Source organism: Corvus cornix, chromosome 13, assembly GCF_000738735.6.
Source record: "Corvus cornix cornix isolate S_Up_H32 chromosome 13, ASM73873v5, whole genome shotgun sequence".
Taxonomy (NCBI): domain Eukaryota; kingdom Metazoa; phylum Chordata; class Aves; order Passeriformes; family Corvidae; genus Corvus; species Corvus cornix.
Genome location: NC_046343.1, coordinates 7,139,409 through 7,159,987, shown reverse-complemented (window position 1 = coordinate 7,159,987; position 20,579 = coordinate 7,139,409). Strand labels below are relative to the sequence as shown.

General features: G+C 50.4%; 1 protein-coding gene across 1 annotated transcript; it reads right to left on the bottom strand.

Annotated features, from left to right (window-relative positions):
• Nucleotides 1-59: 59 nt before the first annotated feature.
• On the bottom strand, nucleotides 60-19,984 carry CSF1R (colony stimulating factor 1 receptor). The gene is made up of 21 exons (XM_010399764.4): nucleotides 19,790-19,984; nucleotides 14,889-15,134; nucleotides 13,788-14,072; nucleotides 12,912-13,048; nucleotides 12,076-12,235; nucleotides 11,127-11,316; nucleotides 10,028-10,143; nucleotides 9,653-9,773; nucleotides 8,776-8,966; nucleotides 8,073-8,185; nucleotides 6,519-6,645; nucleotides 5,939-6,043; nucleotides 5,506-5,616; nucleotides 5,180-5,342; nucleotides 4,542-4,642; nucleotides 4,279-4,397; nucleotides 3,405-3,527; nucleotides 3,170-3,281; nucleotides 2,760-2,859; nucleotides 2,069-2,174; nucleotides 60-1,630 (listed from the first exon to the last, which is right to left on the bottom strand). Exons 1-21 carry the CDS (start codon nucleotides 19,836-19,838, stop codon nucleotides 1,499-1,501), a joined length of 2,907 nt encoding a protein of 968 aa, XP_010398066.3. The 5' UTR covers nucleotides 19,839-19,984; the 3' UTR covers nucleotides 60-1,498.
• Nucleotides 19,985-20,579: the final 595 nt, after the last annotated feature.

The following is a 20,579-nucleotide window of genomic DNA, read 5'->3' as shown; positions in this document are numbered from 1 at the left end:
CAGGTGTCCCATCATCACAACTGAAATTACATTCCATTATATCCATGCACAGGGTCTACTTCAGAGCTTTAAAACCTTGCTTTTAATAAGTTTTTCACAAGAATGAGTGGTTTTGAGAGCTGGTACTGAGGAACAGAGTTGCAGGGTGAGTGGGTAGGCCAGTGCATCACCCATGCTCTGAGCTCTTCCCCTCTGAGAACAGTCCTTAGAGCCCTGGAAGAGACTCATTTTGTTAAACATCTTATTTTATTTTTTATAATGCTGACAGATAAGAGTTATGTTAGCTTCTCATTTAGTAAGGAGGAATGAATCACTTGGTGTTAGCATAAAACCAGGTTTAAAAGGATCAGAAATGGCCCACAGTGTAATTGCTCACAGTGTGACAAAGGCCACCTGTGGTGCAGCTGTAGTTTCCCTGAGCCGTCAGTTGCAGTTTGCCTGTACCTGGAATGGAGATCTTTTACCCACCGAGTCAGGTGAAGCTAAGAAGGTTCTTTAGCTACTTCTGGTAGGTACGCAGGACTGGATGGCCAGGGCAGTAGTAAACCTGAGCAAGAGCTAGCTGAGAAATAAGTTGAAGGGCATTAGGCCCTAGCTTATGAAAAAAATCACCTCAGTTGTACTAATAAAAGTACATTTAGGAAATTTAGTACAAGTCTGTAATAGTGACAAAGGCAGTGATTGCTACATGTTCAGTAACTCAGAAGTTCTGTAGGATATGTGTAATACTGATCATTTCCAGACCTCTTTAAGCTGCCATTCTTTCCTGGATTGGGGTTGTGTTCAGTGTTCTCATGGCAGAGCACTGGTTTCTGCTGTATTTTACCTGAGAAAGTACTGTCCCTCTGTCCCATTACTGGGCCACAAGTTCACATAACCCTGGGGTTGGCTCTGTGGCTCACTTCACCCAAACACTCCCTGCAGGTGCATCAGCTGCAGCGAAGTGGGTTGCACGAGGAAGTGTAGGGGTTAATGCATATTTAATGCTATGTAGAAGCTTTACCTATATCTAAACACACTGCAATGTCCAGGGTCAGACTGACAAAGGGAAGAGAGCAGGACCACCAAGAAAAAGAGTGTGTGGAGTAGTTCCAGTGCCAAGACCTATTTCAAGATGTGCTTATAAAACACAAGGGTTCAGTAATGTAATGTAATGTGAGTGACACTTGGAACTGTCTTACTTGGCTGTGACTAGTATTTTTTAAAAAACTCAAAACCCAAACTCCCACAGCCTTCTCTGGGGCATGGGGAGGCAGGTGCTGGGGATCTCTGTGTACCTTGTAGAGATGGAGCCTGTTACTATCCTGACAGCTCTATGCTATGTGTGAGATAAGACTTCAGGGACCCCACAGTGACTCCTTTGCTCTCCTTTTGGTGAGAGAGTTGGCAACACTCACACTTCAGAAAGCACAGAGAAGGCCAAAGCAGAAGGTGTCTGTGTCCTAGGGTGAGCTCTGTGGAGCCAGGACAAGGATCAACCCCAGGGTGAAGGTCCCATCTAACAGAACTGGTAGTTGTTGCCCTTGAGGAGGGGCTGCCCACTCTCCTCTTGCTCGCAGGACTCCTCACAGCAGCCGGAGGTGTCGCAGCCACTGTCTTCCTCAGCACTGGAAGGGAGGTTGGTGTAGTCCTTGAAGGAAAAGGAAGAAGCACAACACCCTGAGTGTGTTTTGGTCCCTTTGATGGTGTATGACCCCTGTTGCCGTGCAGGTGACCAGATGGGGATGTGCTCACTCCACATTACCACCCTTTGCTGTGCCCACAGGGTGTGACTAACAGGCAGGGCAGGCTCGTGCCTATGCTTTGGTGGACAGCTAGTCCTGAGGGGATGCGCAGCAAGTCCAGGGCCATGGGGCAGGGTGCTGTGCTGGTAGTATATCACTGCCTGTCACTGCTTTGTCCAGCCCTCTCTGGTTATGGTGGGGAGTCAGCCCTTCAGCTGGATGCCTCTCTGCACTTTGCACCAACACTACACTGCTCCCATCAGCTAATGGTAAGGGATATGACACAAAACTTGTTCAGAAGCTGTGTTCATGTCCTCCCCCTTCTCCTCTCCAGAGGTCCTCACCCGCTCTTTATGCACCTCCAGCTCTTTCTGGATGAAGCAGCCTATCTGGTCGAAGGTGGGTCTCCGTGTGGGCTCCAGGCTCCAGCACGCCTGCATGATGCTGTACCTGCAGGGCCAGACAGGGACAAGCTGGTTGCATGGTGCTGCTGGAGGGTCTGCAACCCCAGGCTCTTCCCTGCAGCACTCTGTATGTCAGGGACACGGTACTGAGCAGTCCCTTGTCTTCCTCCGTAGAACCCATGGTGAGTGCATGTGCACTGCTCCAGGGAGTGGTGACCACTGGAGTGGATGGAGCAAACTAATCAACAAGGAGCTTGCCACCAAGACTTCAGGCTTACACTCATTACCCTCCTCTAGCCTACTCAGGCTTGTCTTCTCATAATCATAGAGCCAAAAGCAGCTAACGAAATAGAGAAGAAAACCCCACCAAGTTCAGGAATGTAGACATGTAATGTGAGCGCTCTCATCCTCCTGCCCATAAAGAGGAGATAGTGGATAGACTGCCCCAGGGCTTGTTTTCCTACAGGAGCAAGGAGCAGCCTGGTAGGATCCAGCCTTAACCTCAAGGCAGACACTTGGGAACAGCAGGCAGAGCTGTGGACAAGGTCCCTGTGTCGTGTTCCTGCCTGTTGCCATGAGGCAGCTCCAGCCACGCGGTCACTGCTGTGTGAATCTCAGCACATCCACTCACATTTCCAAGGGAGCGAAGTCAGGCCTGGCCATCTGGTACCCCTGCTTCACCATGCTGTAGAACTTGCTGTTCACCACCATGCCAGGATACGGGCTCTTCCCTGTGACAGGAACAGAAGCAGAGGTGGCTCTCAGACCACAGTGTTCAATACTCCAGCCTTGAGGGTGGGAAGAGGCAGCCTGGAGCATTGCCTGAGCCACTGTTACCCAGGGAGCTGAGTTAGAGAAAATGATGTGGGATTCTTCGTCTTAAATGCTCCCTCTGAAAACACAACACAGTGTTTTATAGCCCTGATAAACCTAGATTTTGGTCAGCCTTCCTCCTTTCTTGGAAATTTTTTCTGCAGACACATTAGGCCAGTAGTGAGCCATGGAAAACAAAAGAGGTTTGCAAGCTCGCGTCTTTCTTACCGAGGGAGAAGATCTCCCAGAGCAGGATGCCATAAGACCACACATCACTCTGCACTGTGTAAATGCAGTCAAAGATGCTCTCTGGGGCCATCCATTTCACGGGCAGGCGAGCCTGGAAGAGCAGAGAGTCCTGCAGACTGGGACACACTGGCAGCTTATGCTGCACCCTGTCTGTCCTTCATGCTCCAGCCCCCCTACCCTTGTACCTTCTCTTGTGCCCATTTTAATTACTTACATTGCCTTTCACAACATAATTGGAGTCATTCATGATGTCCCGGGCCAGGCCAAAGTCACAGATCTTGGCTACACGTCCATCTGATATGAGCACGTTCCTGGCTGCTAAGTCACGGTGGATGCACTGGGGAGAAGAGAGCACAACTGAGACCCAGCCACTGGCCCCCAGCAGTCCCAAAAAATTCCCTACAGCCCAGGCCTGCCACCAAAACAATGCTTGTAGGGGCAAGGGAAACAGGTACTGCTTGAAGAGCCCCTGTCTGAGGCACCAGGTCATGTACAAGCCACGGGCTCTTTTTCAAGCACTTCATTTGTGGTGTTAAGACACTGCGACATTTCATGCCCCCTCCTTTAATCACTCACGGGGCTGTCATCTTCCCCACAGGAGGAGGCTCAGAAGCTTGGGCTGTTGACACTGTGTCCTCATCTCTGAAACAGACACAGTGTGACTGACAGCCTGAGCCAGCTCTGGCAGACAGCTCAACGGCCACTTTCAGTTCCTTGTCCCTGGGGCAGCAGGGACGCTGCCAAAGCGAGAAAGCTTCACAACAAGGTTCCTGACCTCGTGTAAAAGCAGGGGAGAAAATGTTGAGACCAGCATGAAGCACAGCCCTGGGTTCCCTCTGTAACACTGCCCTGCCATGACGGCCGTGGAAGACAAAGGCTCTGACAGGAACACCAGACACCAGGGCCCAGCCTGTCTGGACCCAACAGACAGAGCAGAGAGGCCCATTTCCAGCAGCAGCTTGCTTGAGCTTGGCTACCCCATCCAAAGACATCCCAAGCCTTCTGCAGCCAGGATGGGTGGCTCCTGCTTGGCTGGACTGGTGTTTCCCACGTGGTGTGCTGGGGACAGTGGTTCTCTTGGCACTCACATTCTTTGATGCGAGGAATGCCATGCCCTGGGCCACCTGGCTGGAGAACTGTAGCAGGTCAGAGAGATTGAGGGGACGGAGATCCTCCCTGGCTTCATCTTCTTCCTCTGAGCTTCTCCCTGAAATTCAAAGCAGAGATTTAGACTTGCTGCAAAGCTGGCGAGTAACACAAACTGTGGTGTGCTGTGATTCCCAGAGCTAAACCAGACAGGATGGCCAAAAGAAAGAAATCATGAAATCCCAGAAATAAGCCTTTGACTCACCCCTGGCTTGCGCAGAATCTGATGCTGCTGAAGATGATGATGATGGCACAGGCCTCATTTCAACATATGTTTCCAAACCCTGGCTTGAGAAGCCACTGTCACTGAGTGAGAAGCATCAGAGAGGGGGGCAGACTGTTAGAACCCTCCAGCAGTACCTTCTGCCCTGCTCCATCTCCACCAAGAGGAGAAACCACTTCCCTGCCTGCAGAAGGTGACTTAAAGGCTTAAAGGCAAAGGTAATGTGGAAGCTGATTCAGAAAGGGGACCTGGGCCCCCTGTGTTATGGGGCTCCAAGGACTGCTCCCCTTTTTTTAAGTTCTTGGCTGATGGGGAGCAGTCAGCTTCATCCTAGAAAACCCATGTGCCCAATAGTGCAGGAAGCTAAAGTTTTGGTTCTGAATTGTGGAAGGACAGACTGGGCTGAAACCTGGATTTATTGCGGGATATTCAATGACTGCTGTCAAAGTCTTCGAAAAACTTGCAACTATAACCAGCTCTGAACACATACAACCCCAGTGGCTTTTACATCCTGGCATCGACCTTGATCTCTCCCCAGCACAGTGCTCTGCATGCTTCTCCCAACGAGTACCCAGGCCCAGCATTGCTCAGCCCTGCAGCCACCCGAGCTCTGCTCCTACCTGCGGATGTATTTTTTCTCTAGCTCAATGTTTTTGTAATCAGCAGCACTGTCTAAAGAGGTGTCCAGGGCAGAATCCTGGATAATTATGGATTCAGCCTTCTTCCGCAGGAAATTCAGCAGGTCTCCATAGCGACAGTACTCGGTGATGACAAGGATTGGGCCTGGCAGAGCAGCAGAAAGGGTTCATTAGGGAGCGATGTTACTGTGACCTGTCCTGGGATTGCTTTCCCTGGGAGGGCAGCAGAATCCACACAGCTCACGCTGCGCCTCAGAGGAGGGGCCATGGCAGGGGTCTGGGGGGGCAGCAGGGCTGGGGGATCCTACCTCCACAGGTACATGCTCCCAGCAGGTTAACAATGTTCTCGTGGTGTCCCAAGTGACTCATGATCTTCAGCTCAGACATGAGAGCCTCCTGCTCGTCCGTGTCTGCTGATGCTGCAAGGTGAGAGAAGGACTGTGTGAAGGAGTGAGGGAGGGACAAGGAGGAGATTAAGGGAGAGGACAGAGAAAGATGTTGACAGAGTTATGGAACAAAAGGAGGAGACACACTTCGAGTGAAAACTGCATCCTCTAACTGTGCCTCTGGCCTCCCCTGTCCACAAAAACGACAGTAATGTGATTCCAGCACCTGGTACTTGGCATAGAAACATCTTTAAAACATAGCTGTGGCAGCCTGGGAGCACCAACATGTGTTGAACACACACTACATCCTGCCCAGATGGAGGATTTCAGCCCTTGCAAGTTGCTCTGTGCTTACACTTTAGCATCTTCACAGCCACTTTGAGCACTGAATCTTCTTTGCCCAGCCCAAAAGCTGTGGCTTCTACCACTTTTCCAAAGGCTCCTGCTCCAAGAGTTTTTCCTGCAGAGAGAAGAAAAAAGGGCTTTTAAGATATGTTATAGAAAAAGACTGAGCAGTTGTCCTACATGCAGCCTTGAGGATGGGGATTCCTGCTGGGCTCACACAAGATGACATATCCCTTAGTCAGGAGCCGGCAAACATCTGTGGGGAACTCTACTGTGAGCAAAGATGGTGAGTAAGAGGCCATCTCCAAACTTCGCCTCACCAGCTCTGTGCCTTAGGAATGACTCCACATGCAAGAGGAGGGACATGATCCCTGCAGCCTTCCTTGGAGCAAAGGAGGAGGGAGGGAGCCTACACCCTACCACTTGCCACCCTGCGTGGAAGGGGGCAGCAAGGCCTGGTTTAGGATGCTGCCAGAATGTCTGGGTGTAGTTTTGGATATTGCCCAGAGCTTTGGCTCTGACCCTTGGAGCGTTTCAGCTCTGTGATGAGCTTCATGCCACCAAGGCAAGAAGCAGGGAAGGTTTCTTACCAAACTGGAGGTTATTCCTGGGAAACTCCCATTTTTCATTGTACGGCAGCTGAGTGGGATCGATAAAGATGTAGTTATTGCCTTCACAGGCCTCAATGATCTTCCACCGCACCTGGTACTTGGGTTTCTGTAAGGAAGAGACTCCAGTTATTCAGTGTTCCCCAAGTTGGGAGGGTTCTTCAGCCCCAGCATCCACTCAAGCTCACTCTGCAGGCACAGAGGGAAGATACAGACTTCAGCCCATCAAGTATCTTTTCAACCTGGACTGAGTGAGAGAGGCTTTTTCTGGACAGCCTGGTCTCTTTGCAGTTATGAAGTCCCCCCAAGTCATCCCCTATGACTGAGGGAGGCTCTCTTGCCACTAGAAGCAGCCTGTTGCCATCATTTGGGATGGCAGAGCTGGGAGATGCAGCACGTCCCACCAGAGCAGTGGCTGACAGTGCCCAGCTGGTGCTGGAGGGAGATGTCCCCACTGTGTCTCCTTCCTCGGTCCTCTGGCTGCTGAGCACAGCAGAACAGTGGAGCTGGTCCTGCCCCACTTCCCTTACAGGGGTAAAATAAAAAAGGAGAAAGAGAAGTAAGAATTTCTCTTTTCCAAGAATGTCATGGCAGAAGTAACCAGGCAAGGCAGAGAAGCAGTGCAGGAGTCTTTGAGCAGAGAAGGCTGGTACTTGTCTGAGATAGGTAACCATGTTATTTATAGCCATGTCCTGCTTCTCTGGGGCTTGCAAGCCCTTCCAAAAAGCTATTTGCTTCACATTTGTGCTTACACATTGATCTATCTTTCTGTGTCTCTCGACCACTGTCCAAAGGCAGCTCTGCCTGCTAAGCTGTAGGTGCTTGTCTGAGAGAGGGCTCTGATGGATCTTCTGACAACCAGCACCAGAACTTAGCTGCAAAATTTTCAGCCTTGATAGGCTGTCAAAGGAAGGGTGCCAAAAGGGAGAGATGAAAACCAGATTTTCACCCACTGATGAAGCAGAGGTGGCTACTGATTGGTTCAGTTTGTGGAAAAAACAGAGAAGGATTCCAAATGCTGGAAATGAGCCTTGCAGAGAAAATGGGGCAAGTTCTTATATAAAAATAGTGACCAAGTCTTCCTGGAAACAAACTTCTTCTAACATCATCCTGTTTCCCCATAAAACCAGTTTATTATAAAGCAGCGAGGAGAACAAAAAGTAGATGCAAACTGCAAACCACTTTTTTTCCTCCCTTAATTCAGTCCGTAGATTCATGGGACCAGAGCAAAACAGCTGCAATTGACAGCGCAGAGTGAGCACCTTTGTCTGACACCAAACAATAGCCACACTGACCTCTGTGCTACCAGACTGAAGGACCAGGGCAGGAGAGATATTAATACACTGGGTTGGGTGCATGAGCTTTGCCCTGCAGCAGGAAACTCCAGGGGGAAGCTGAGAGGCAGGGGAGGTGAAGGAGGCAGCTTGCCTGGTGCCTCCAAGCTGAATGGTCCCTGCCCTGGCTGACAGCAGAGGCTGTGGGGCCTCTGAGACCAGGCAGCCCTTGCAGCCCTTGCCCTGCAACAGGGAGTCTGACCTGGTTGTACTTGTAGAGCAGGAGGAGGAGTAGGAGGAGCAGCAGCACCAATGCACCTATGCAGGTGGACAGAACAGGGCTGAAGAGCTTGTTTGGAAGGGCCATGACACTCCCTGGAAGAGGGAAAAAAAAAAAAACAGAGAATCAGTAAACATCCTTATTTCAATCCCAGCTCTGGGAGCATTTTGCCCAGCTATTCACTTCAGCTTCCCCTGTATGCAACACTGCCCTCAGGACACCCTTTTGGGAGCTGCTGCGAGCTGAGGGAAGTTCTTGATGCCAAACTCAAGGCTGCAATGGTTCCCCTCATGCACCCCAATTTCGACACAACCAGCACCAGGTGCAGCTCAGACAAACTGGTGACCAAGATCTGTGCAGCAAGAACAGGCCCACCAAAAGATGCAGCCCCTGTACTTTGGTGGGCTGAGAAACTGCTGGATGCACCGTGCCCTGGAGCTGAGCCCTGCAGTTATGAGATGTTCGTGGTGTGGCTCAGCCTTTGGCCCCAGGCTATAACCCAGCCAGAAATTCCCACATGGCTCCTAGGACTGGTGAATGCCAAAGCCTCACATCTGTGAGGATAAAGGGCTTGTGGAATCTGTTCCAGCTCTCTTGCAAGACAGTGGGGATATACATATAGAACGCAACCCCAAAGTCCCCAAATTCTCCCCCACTCTGCCAACTCTGTCAGTTTGTATCTTACGGGTGATGGTGAGTGAGTGAAACATGTCAGAGGTGTTCCCTTCCCCGTTAATGGCCATGCAGCAGAAGGTGAAATTGTCACCCAGCTCCTGGAAGAGGATGGTGCTCTCCACCTCCATCTCTTGGAAGGGCAACATATTCACCACCTGGGGTCTGGAGTCATTCCGTATCAGTCTGTAGTCCTCACTGTACCTGCAGGGATGGCAAGAGGAGGCAATGAGTGCTCCTCTGCAGCACAGCAGCTCACAGCTGAGTGGGTGCCTGTGTCACACTACAGAGGAGACACAGGGAATTAGGGTTGCAGCTCTGTGAGGTGTGTTACTCTCTGCCCAGTTAAAGATGTCTCCCTGAACACCACGGCCCTGCACAGACAGAGCCCTGACTGCCTTTATGTGGCTCAGCAGTGTTCTGCCATCAGTCCCTTCAGTGGGGCTGGTCCTGAGACACAACAGCCCTGTCCAGGCAGCTGCAGTTGCTTCCCATGACTGTAGCTCAGTTAACCTGTGCTCTGCAGAGCCTCAGACCTGTGGAGGTCCCAGAAAGATGACTGGACCAGCCAGGATATACCTCTACAGCAACATACACCAGGGCATTTCTCCAAGGGATCCACGTGTTCCTCAGAAAAGCATGGGGAGAACATGAATCACAGGTGGATGATCTCTTCAACCTCAGGACTTTAGGAATAGAAAGTGGTCCCTCTTCGCAGGCAGTCCCCAGGAACCTCTTTTTCAGCAGAACAACATCCCTGTTGCTGTTACTGGACAGGCTCTGCTGTATGGCCTGCCCGGGAGCCCACGCTCAGCGAATGCCAGCACAGCAAGGGCAGGGGCACAGCTCGGAGGTGCTCAGTCAGTTCTCACCTCTAGGGCAGTTCTCACCTGTCCGAGTGAACGGGGCACTGGTACCACTCGATGCGTGGGGCAGGGTACCCGATGGCCATGCACTGAAGGATGCTGGAGTCATTGGCTGGCACTTTGATTTTGCAGACCCTTGGAGAAGCTGTTGGGGAAGTCACATAAAAAGTGAATGCTGTGACCAGAGGAAGAGCACATCCCCCATGCTCTGGTTTACTTTCCATGTGTGCAACAATAAACCAGAAGGAGCCCCTGTGCTAAACACAGGCAGGTTTAGGCTGGGTCTGTGTGTCCTGTGGGTGCTGAGCTGGAAACAGCCTGGTACCCCAACCAACTTTTTTTGCTAGCTGGGAAGCAGCCCCAGGGGCAAGCAGGGTGAAAGAATGGGCAAGCACTTACATTTCAGAGAGATACTGAATGTAACTGATTCATTGGTCACATTGTTGAGGGCATGAAACGTGTAGAACCCTCCCTCTCCTTCCTTCAGGCGGTTCAGGAAGAGTGTGCTGTTGTACCTGCTCACAGAGAGAAACACTGTGAAGAACACACAGGCCTTGCTCAGTGAGATTCTGCTGCTTCCTGTGCTCTGGAGCAGTGAACAGTTCCAGCACTAATCCCAGCCCCTCAGGGAGCCTGCTAGTTGCTTCTTCAGGGGAAGCAGGGAGGGACCAATCTTCCTTAGAGGAAACACCTTTTGCCACCAAGTGCACTTCAGCACTTCTGAAAGGCTACAGGTGGGTGAATGCTCAGAAATAATTTAACATGTAAATCATTACCTTTCAAGGATAAGGGGATGCTGGTTCTTCTGCCTTTGGCAGAATGAGTTACTCCATGAAGATGTGCTCCCTAGTAGCCACTCCCCTCTGCCCCCTGCCCATTTCTCAACCCCCAGTGCAAGAAGTTCACCCTAAAGCCATAATTTTTGCCAAGTGGCACAGTTCCTCTTGTAGATTGTTTTTTGTTTCTAAGAAAATGAAAGGGGAATTGCCAAACACCCCAACAAATGGAATGTTTTTCTTTCAGTCTCCTCTTGGTCTCAGCTGGCTGTAGGCTTTGGAAGAGCACACCTGTGCCCTCTGTTAGGTTATATTCACATAACAATGTTTGTGACTTCTCTTGGTGTGGCGCTCTCAGTGCCTCTCAGTGCACACTCTCTCAACCTCAGAGCAGTGAGGGAATTAAGTTTTTTGTACTGTTCGTCCACTCCTGAAATTTCTTCTGGCAAGGAGAGTGCAGACTTGAACAACCAGATCACAAATGTGATACTAACTTCCACAAGGCTGTCTAAAGAGAAGGCTGCCAAGTTAGAGAAGGGTGGTGTCCCCCTTGATCTGATTATACTGTGGTTTGCTAACAATACTGGAAAGAGAAGATAGAAATGCAGAACAGTTTCCCTCTTTGAAACCAGAGAGTTTTCTGTAGAATGGGGCCTGCCTGTCTCAAGGAAAGCTCTCTTGGAAACATGCCACAGCCAGTATAGAAGACAAAGAGCACGTACCAGTTGTTTCCAGAGATCATTTGGCCCTTGAATATGGTGGGTTTAGAGTTCTTCAAGGGATTCGTGTGTTCCCAGACCCACTGGAGAAGTTTTGGGTAAGCCTTAATGTGGACCTGCAGCTTCAGACTCTCGCCCAGAGCAACCTCCTGGCTGGTGGCTTGCCCTGGGATCAGGTGCACGTAACCTCTCTCTGCAGGATGGAGGAGAGCACGACCGTCAGCAGGCGTGTCCAGAGACCTGGAATAAGCTTATGCCATCTCCATAAAGGGATCATTATTGGAAAGAGCAGCCCCATCTGGGAGACTGCAGGAGGGAATGAAATATTACACAGATATGTTGCCAAAGGAATACTTTTAAATGACTTCTTTGTCATGGCACCTTGGATTACACTGCCTGAGGAGGGCTAGAAAATCTTAGTGAAGTCTCACAGGGAAAGAGGTTTTACATGCTGTATCCTAAGAAGTGATGAGGCTAAAACAGTATCTCTTAATTGTTCATAAAAGACAGTTATGCTTTAGCTAAAATCCTGGCTTCTCAGCTGGAAACAACTCAGACTGAGCCTTCTTTCTGAGCTGTGGTATGCAGCAGCTTTGTATCATCAGCAAACTCCAGCCTGTGAGCTGTGAGGATGAATTTTCCATCTTGAGATACAAACAAGTGTGTAATAGACCTGAAGCCCCTTATGTGAATCTGTGACTGGAAGAGATGAAGATCCATACTTTGCTCATGTGGCTTGCCCTTCCTTCTAAAACATGTCCTCTGGGCCCTCAAGATATGAAGGGAAAACCAGTTCCTTTTCTAGCAGCTCCATAGTTCTCATGTGAGCCCTCAGGCACAAGTGAGAATTGTGTTTTCAACAACAAATCTAGGAAGAGAATGGAGGCAGAAGCAGCAAATACTCAAGGCTACACATGATTCAGCCTTCCTGGTCTTTTGGGGAAGCACTCACCTACTACCTGAAGCATTGTTGAGGCATTCCTGAATCCTACTGTATTGTTGGCTATACAGATGTATTTCCCACTGTCTTCCATGGTCACGGCTTCAACGAACAGGGTGTCATTGATGATGTAGTTATCATTTTCAAAGTCAATCTTTCTAGTTCTCGTGACCTGTCAGGCAGAGAGGGAACAGCACACATTGAAAGGGCAGAGCAAACACACCTCTCCTGCTCTGGGCTAGAGAGCTCATCACTGAGAACAACCTGTGAGGAGACCCAGAGTCATACTAAACCCAAGTATCCAGGGCAGATATTCCACAGCAGTGAGGTTATAGCTATTGTCAGCCTTCTGACTGCAACTTGACCTTACACTGTGTGATCCAAACATACCTTGTGTGTTGTTTCAATTCCTTAATAAAGGCACCAGTTATAATAAGGACTTCTAGCAAACCTCATCTAACCATCTGGCAGTTAGAAGTCAGCATCACAGAGATTTTGAGATGTATTCCTTTTCTTCACACATATCTTTTCTCTGGAGAGCTCTGTCCTGAAAATATTTGCTGCTTTATAAGCCCTGGCAGGGATGGGTGGCGAAATGCTGCTTTAATAGGTACTGTGGCTCTTGTCCAATAAACTGAGGTGAAATAATATAGTGTCCTCTCTCACAGCACGATTCTGACAATAGGCAGGTGTTTCTTAATCCTGTGTCATCCCAAAGAAAGGATATTCAAATCTCTACAGCTTGAATAGCTCATTGGTTGGGTAGTTCAAGGCTTTGCTGTGGGTCTAGGCAATTCTTACCACCCTATGTCCCCCAGTTTCCAGGAAAGCTCCACACCCCAACTTACTTTTTTTGCTGCTGTCACCCATCTGATGTCATACTTGTGGGAAGGAGCAATCACTCTGCAGGTGACTTTGAAAGGTTCGCCCACAATTCGCACGTGGTCTGCAGGGTCCATCATCACTGACACAGGTTTCTTCAGTACTGCACAAAGGCAAGCAAGGAAAGATCCAGTGTCAGCTTGTCCAGTGATTCCATGTGCTTTGGAGACTCCCCAGGAGCTGGCTACCTTCGGAGGTGGGGCAGAGGCACAGGTTGCCCAGAGAAGTTGTGGATGCCCCATCCTGAAGTGTTCAAGGCCAGGTTAGGTGGGGCCTGAGCAACCTGATCTAGCAGGTGGCATCCCTGCCCATGGCAGTGAGTTTGGAACGAGATGAATTTCAAGGTCTCTTCCCACCCAAACTATTCTGTGACTCTATTCTATGATTCTACCTTCTCCTTTCCATCCTCTTTAGCCTCTTTCCTCCCGGCCTTCCCCTTCCCTAGTGATCTCCACTCCCTTTTGAGCATGTGTCTGTGGGAAGCAGTACAGAAGGGGAGAACACAGCAGTCAGGACTGTGGGTTGAAAGGGAAGGAGAAGCTTCTGCCCATGATTACAGATGGAGCATCGGGGCCCGAGGACTTGCAGAACATTGGAGAGATTGGTGGACGTTTTTCTCTGGTCTGTGACAGTGTCTGCAAAGATTTGAAGACTGCTGAACCCATAGAAACCCATCTGAAGGAAGCAATTAGCCAGAGGCTGACGGAATTTGGCCTCCATTAAATAACCTTTAGAAACTGCAGAACCTTCAGAAGGTCTTTCCTGCCGCTGGCAAGGAGCTTTTCCTGTGGCCAGCTTAGCTATTTGTGGCCCTTAGGATAGCAACAACCTCAGTTCTTTACCTTCTTCCATAATCAGTCTTATTCTTGATGAATTCTTTATTTTTCCATTTATCTGTGCTTGGCATCGGTAATAACCTTTATGCTTGCTTTGCACATTGTACAGTCTTACTCCTTTCTCAGCACTGAAGGAGTAGTTGGTCCCAGGTGGGAGAGGAGAGGCATCATCCATTGTCAGAGTCACGTTGGATCCATACTCGGGGGCCGTGATGAGACAGGGAAGATCAACATTCCCACCTTCAGTCCCCCCGACCCGGAAATTCGGGGTGTACCACACGTTGTTGGGATCTGAGGAGGAGACAGGACAGGCTTGTGAATGGGGTCAGAAAAGGCACTGGAGCTGAGAAACACATTCCAGCAAAGGCAAGTCTCCAGCATTGCTGCCCAGTGGGAGTTCGATGCTGGGGCAGCCCTGCTCAGCGCCTGCCTGACTCAGCCTCCAAACACTCACATGACAAACCCAGCTCCAGCTAAGACATTTGAGGGGATCACAGCAACCAGCTCACAAATGTCCAGGGATAAGAGAGGCTGAGAAGTATGCACATGTCTAATTAAACTTTTCACCATGGTGCTCGTTTCACTTATGAGGCCTCCAGCTTCCCTGCTCAGGGCAGCACCTCTGGTACAAAGGAAGGGGTGAAGTCAAGTGGTAGAGCTATCACAGCATAGCTTCTTCTGGGATAAAAGAATATTTGGGGTTCAGGTCATGTTGTGAGGACGTAATTCATGTGTCTCTCTCCCTTATCTGATGTACTGCCGATACGGTTCTCTGATTTGCAAATCTCACTGCTCACTACAACACTGAACAGACTTACACCCCTGGTTTTTCAGGAAGGGAAGCCACAGTGGGAGGAGGGAGAGATCCTGGAGACATCCACATATACACGAGATGCAGCTCTGTACTTTAGCCCAGTGCTTTAGTCATGGGCCCCATTTTATGTGGACTCACGTGGTTGTGGGTGAGGCACTGCCCCACCAGGAGCCTGCACTGCTCCCCAAGTACACACACAAGCACAGCACAGCAGAAAGGACCTGTGCAGTGGCCGTGCTCCCTGGAAGGAGGCTGCTCTGCCAGTGGATGTGGGAAGGGAGAAGCAGGGTTACCTCGCACAAACAGGTGGATGGCTGCAGTGCCCTTGTCACTGCTGTTGACATAACCACAGCTATAGGTGCCTGTATTCCTGTAAGTGGCCTTGGGGATACTGAGCGTGCTGATGGTGTGGTTGCTGAATGTATTCTTTTTGCTATTCCATGCAACTTCAGACTCTCCTGAGCAGTGCAAGAGGACTGGATCACCCGTGTTGACAACCAGAGCAGGGAGGTCAGGGCTGATCACTGGAGATGCTGAGCCTGCAAGGGAAAGAGAGAGTGAGAGTGCAAAAATGATCCCTAAAGATTCTCTGCTGGAGTTCACACTGCTGAGAATGGAGTAGCTCAGCATCAGGAAAAGGCTGAGCTTGGGATTCAGACTGGCATTTTGGCTCACACCACTCCACCCATTCTCTGTCCCACCAGACCCCTACGGCCTTATACTCCAAGGAAAGAATTTCAGGGAAGAAACACCACCCTCCACACTTCCCTCTTCCCTGCCATTTGAACATCTAGAGCAGTGGGACAGGAAAAACAATCATCTGGAGCTGATTGGGGCAAATGCCAGCTTGGAAATTGTTCCTGCTGATTTTTGCCTCTTCCTACAATAGTTTTCCTTTTGTGGCAGAGCGGGACCTGCTCTATGAACTGGGTTAGCCCACGGCACCATTTGGTGGAGTTTAAGCCAAGTTTGGTGGATGGGGCTCTCTGTTGCATTGGTGCTGTGATGAGCTAGAACAGACTTGGGAAGCTCCTGGAGAGCAGGAGGTCAGTGCATATCCATTGGGAAGACTGGCTTTTTGTTGCCAAGCACTGGATTCTGAAGGACACCTCCTCATGTGTATCATGGAGTGACACACTGCATTCTCCTGGAAGACACCAACAAAACATTATGAAGTGAATCAGCATTATTTCCATTTGGGAGAGGAAACTGAGGCATGGAACAGCTGAACAGCTGATGAAAGCCCATAGCTGCAGTTGTTCATACAACACACCTGTCCTGCAGACACAGGTATCACAACCAGCAGGAATTCTGATGCATCTCTACTTTGAAGATGCCTTCTCTGCTGGCTGAATAAAGGGGAACCAGGGTCCTACTCCAGCCTTGGTGTCAGAGGGAAATATTTTTTCCCCATTTTGTCCTGTCAGCAAGTTCTTTGAGTCACCACCTATATTTAGGGTGGGGGGAAGTGCACAATGAATCAGTGCTGTGGGGTTGGGGAAGAAGTGGTACAGCCACCCCACGTCAGGCCCTCAGGGAGGACAGGAAACACATTGCAAAGGGCTATCTGTGCTTGAGGGGCTCTGCACCCCCCTCCAGCCCCTATCCAGGGCTATTCTCCCACTTCTGCTTTCCTTCCCAGTCTCTAACCCGTCCTCACATCTTAAAGGGACACACACCCTCATTCAAATAATACTGAGCATAAGGGACCTGGGCAATTTATCAATTCACTGCTCTGCAGGCGGTGATCCTCCTGCCATGGACGCTGTCCCTGTAGCAGCCAGCAGAAGCACACCCTCACCGTCATCCACCCCTGATCACAGCTCTTTTGGGGAGGAAGGCGATGCCCAAGGTACAGCTGTGTGTCCTGTGCTACCAGCTGTGCTCAGGGCTGTGCCACCCAGAGCACACATCAGAGCCCAAAGAGCAGCCTTTATGCCATCTTGGGCTGGTGACTCCCTCCTTGCAACAAAGGGTGGAGAATATGAGACTCAAGACCCCGGAGGGCATTCTGGTTGTAACAATGACACAGTTGTCATGGGGGAGCTCAGACAAGGCCTAGATCAAACTCACTGGCCCCGTGGGGAGAGGCGGAGGACAAGGATCTTCAGAGCATGGAATATTTGACATTTTATCTCCCTGGTTTTTTGTTGCTGTTGTGTTGCTTTGTTTGTTGTTGTTGTGTTGTTTGTTTGGGGTTTTTAGGGGAGGGGGGGGTTGATGCTTTTATCTTCCTATGGAAAGAGGAGAAGCCTCATTTACTTCCAGAATGGAGAAAAATATACCCCAGAACAATTTAAAAAGCTGAGTTTTCCACATATCTGAGGCAAAACATTCCTCCCTTTTTGCTAAGCTGTGCTTTCTAGTGGGGCTTGTTATTTCTGTTGCTTTAACTCTTTGTCACTGGATCCTTTTCCCTCACCTACTCTCTGCTTTGGCTGTCAATCCACATCCAGGGCTTTGGCACCATTTCATGGGGAGCCAAACTCTTTGATTCAGAGTTGTATTCAAACTTGTTCGGGGAAGGACCATGTTGTAACTTGTCCTTGGCCGCAGCAGGAGAACAAGGAAAGTAAATAAAACAAACAAGAGTCATCTCATCTTTGTTGTCACCAGCTTACAGTTATGACTGAGATGCTATGGCAGAAAAGGCGCTGGGTAGGTGCTCTCCAGAAGGGTGATGAAAAAGCCCTCAGGCTGTCACTAGAGACTCCCACCAGCAATACAACCACCACACGAGTGGAGTGAGGACAGACAAGGCAGAGACACTAAATGCGGGACAAGGCAAGGTGAAGGTCACCCAAGCACCCACTCCTTCATGTGTGCTGGGGGAAGAGTCAGAGCAGTGGGTCCTTCTCCAGAATGGGGAAGCAGGGCTGCAGGGGGACGCTCTCTCCCTGCTGACCACTGTGCAATCTTGCACGAAGGCCAAGGATGTCTCCCTTCTGCTCTCCAGCAGCTTCCGCAGCACTGCCAGTAACTGCTGGCCAGAGGTTTTACCACGCTTGGGTTGTGTAACCATGACCTCTCCTTACAGCTGCAGACTCTGTCCCTGCTTCTCCTATGCCAGCCAAAACATTGCTTTCCTCTGCTGAGCGTTTGGTGAGGAAGGAGAAGTGAAGGCTGGTATGGCAGAAGTGCCCAGGATCCTTACCACAGAAGCCAGCCCCCAGGATCTTGAGTTAATCCTGGGGAAAAACTAGGCTGAGGTCTGGCCCTGAGAAGGACCCATACCAGACCTGAGCTCCCTTTGTCCCACCCTCAATGATAGCAAGGAAAAGTTTGATTTCTGAGGACCCCTTCCCTGGAGTCACCTACAATATCTGCGGACCAGGGATAGAGAAAAATGTGCTCATCACAGCTCTGCTTGGGGCTTCTACTTCAGAGGTTTAGCTTACCCACAGTAAGAAAACAAAACCCCTAGGAATACATCTCAAGATGGCCAAGAATACAGATACAAGATGATTTGGTTTAAAACATTTCCTCTGCTTGATCTGAGCCCCTTATCAAGTCACAACAATCACATTACATCAGCCCTGGGTGCTCACGGAAGATGCACTTGCAATCCAAGAGGTAGGAGAAGGAAGTCAGGCTCTGACTCCAGCTGGAGGTTGGTTACTTTGTAGAGCCCTGGCATGATGCAGCTTTGTGCTGCAAATGGCCAGCAGTGCTGGTACTCACACTAATGTGTGTCCTACAGCCTGACATGGCAGACAGTGCCTCATGAAGATGTCACAGCTGCAGACCTGCATTGGCCAGTGGCTCAAGGAACCTTTGGAGAGATCCTGACAGCTATTGTTACAATCTCTCATGGATCTGTATTAGACTTGCCTAGTCCCTATTATCTTTAAAAACCACAAGGAATTAAATACCCTGCAGCCTTCACAACCCATTCCCAGCACAGCAGAACTAGAAAATTCTGCTCAACATGTTTCAAATGTCACTTGAAGTGAAACAATAAGCGAGAGGGATGCAAATTTCCTGGGCTGAAAACACGAGCACTGCAGTGGCTCAAGAAGGATTTGCTGCCCACCTGTCCCATGCTGAATGCTTTCCCCACAGGCTGCCCCCTTCCAGGGAGGACTTCACACCACAGTCTCATTGTGCCCCCAAGCATGCTCAAAAGGAAAATTAAGGCAAGTGCCACACAGGACCTGAGAGGTTCCCAGCACTTCAAAATGCCAGATTAGTAATACTGGTTTCCACCTCTTTGGTTGTAAACCTCAAAAATGGCTTAGTGACTCTTTTTTGAGGTTGGTGGGTTATCACCTCCTGGCCATCTCTGCAGCCTCAAAAAGCAGGCGTGTTCAGCTTTCCCTTCTTGGCTGCCTGAGTTCTGTTTCAATCACATCCTGGCTCTACAGCCCTGTTGTGTGTACCAGCACCATCAGAATCCAGCAATCCTCAGATACTCCAGCTGGGCATGAGGTCCTTTGGAAGGTGCCAATGCAGCTGATTTTCTGACTCCTTTACTTACAGACCAAACATCTCCAACTCCTTCCTCATTTGAGCAAAGTGTTATTTAGGAGACAGCTTCCCTCAGGACACAGTTGCTGCTGAACCATTCCTTCATTGTAAACGCTCTCCAGATCCGAGGAATGCGAAGTTTCCCTCTCCCATCTCCCCACAGCCAAGGCTCTGCCTATGCTAAAGTGCACCTCTCCATCCTCCTTGGCCTTACCTTGGCAGGGCTGCAGGCAGCCAAGAGCAAGCCAGGCACCAGAGCCAACACAGACCAGCAGCACACCCTCTTTCCACCACTACCCTCCCTCTCTAATTGCAGCCAGCTCTGGATGACCTGCAGAAAGCTGCTACAGCCAAGTCTGCACTGAGTTCCAGTGCTGGTGTCTCTTCCCTGCAGTGCCACAGAGCAGACACATTCTCCCTACCCATGCCAAGGATCCTTGAACGTGCTCACAGCAGTGTCCAATTCATGCAGCAGCCTCCAGAAACAGGGACCATCCCAGCCCATAGCAGCCTTTTGGGACACATGGCTGTGAGCTCAGCTTTGCCCTCCACCTCCAGGAGCTGCGTGCCTGTTAGTCCAGCTTCAGCACAGCCCCATCCCGCCAAGGCCATGACCCCTCCTCACCTGAGGAGGAATGGAGCACTCATACCAGGCACCCAGGAAACCCTCACCACATCCTAAAATTCCCCTAGAGTGATGTGGGGCTTTGGGAGTCAGTACACTTACCATGCCAGAAGCCAGCTGCGGCGAGCAGCAGGAGGAGAGCAGGACCCATGTCCCCAGGGACCGTGGTGTCCCCAGCCTGGAGCTGATGCAGCTGAAGGATCCTCTCGAGCAGTGGGTGCCTCTTCTAGTGGGCACCGTCCCCAGTGCTCCCTTGTCGGGAGCTTCTCCTTTCTGAGCTGACCACAAGTTAACAAATTCCCTATTTTGTTTGTTTTTGAAACGGGGGAAAAAAACAGGCCATGCTTTGTCACGTCACCAGTGGCAAGCCCCACGGCAGAGGTGGAGCCATGCACACACCCTGCTGCACGGTCCCCCTGCTGGTGGGGGTCCCCCTCAGGTCTCAGAGAGGAGTCCAGCCCCAGACCAGTCCCCAGGGCTGGCAGGGGCCACTGCACCATGCAGGGGTTTGGGATAATCCTGTTCTCTGGCTTCTGCCACTCCAGTCCCCAGGGACATTTACACACTTTTGTCTTGCTTGGGAACACAAAGTGTCCGCACACTTGCTGGCAGTGAATTCCATTTTACTTCAGCAGGACAAGATTTACCTCAGGCCCAGCAGCTCTTGCTGGCTTTGGGACCTGAGGACCCTCACAGAACATGGCAGACTCCCTCACAAGAGGCCCACAAAGGCAATTCAGCCCAGGGCAGGTGGGAAAAGGCCTGCGAAGATGCCATATTATTTTGTGTTAACCAAAAGTGTGATCCCAGGTGCAGAGAGGGGTCCTGTGGCCACACAGGATCACCCCCAAGCCCCATGCTAGCTTCGCTACCCTCCCTGCCAGGGAGACAT

Excerpts from the sequence above, each read along its gene's own strand:
- CSF1R (XM_010399764.4), bottom strand. The coding sequence starts at position 19,838 with ATGGGTCCTGCTCTCCTCCTGCTGCTCGCCGCAGCTGGCTTCTGGCAT. Across the intron at positions 13,049-13,787 it reads AAGACTGATTATGGAAGAAG|TACTGAAGAAACCTGTGTCA; the intron begins GTAAAGAACTGA and ends GCCTTTGTGCAG. Across the intron at positions 3,528-4,278 it reads CATTCCTCGCATCAAAGAAT|TGCATCCACCGTGACTTAGC; the intron begins GTGAGTGCCAAG and ends TCTTCTCCCCAG.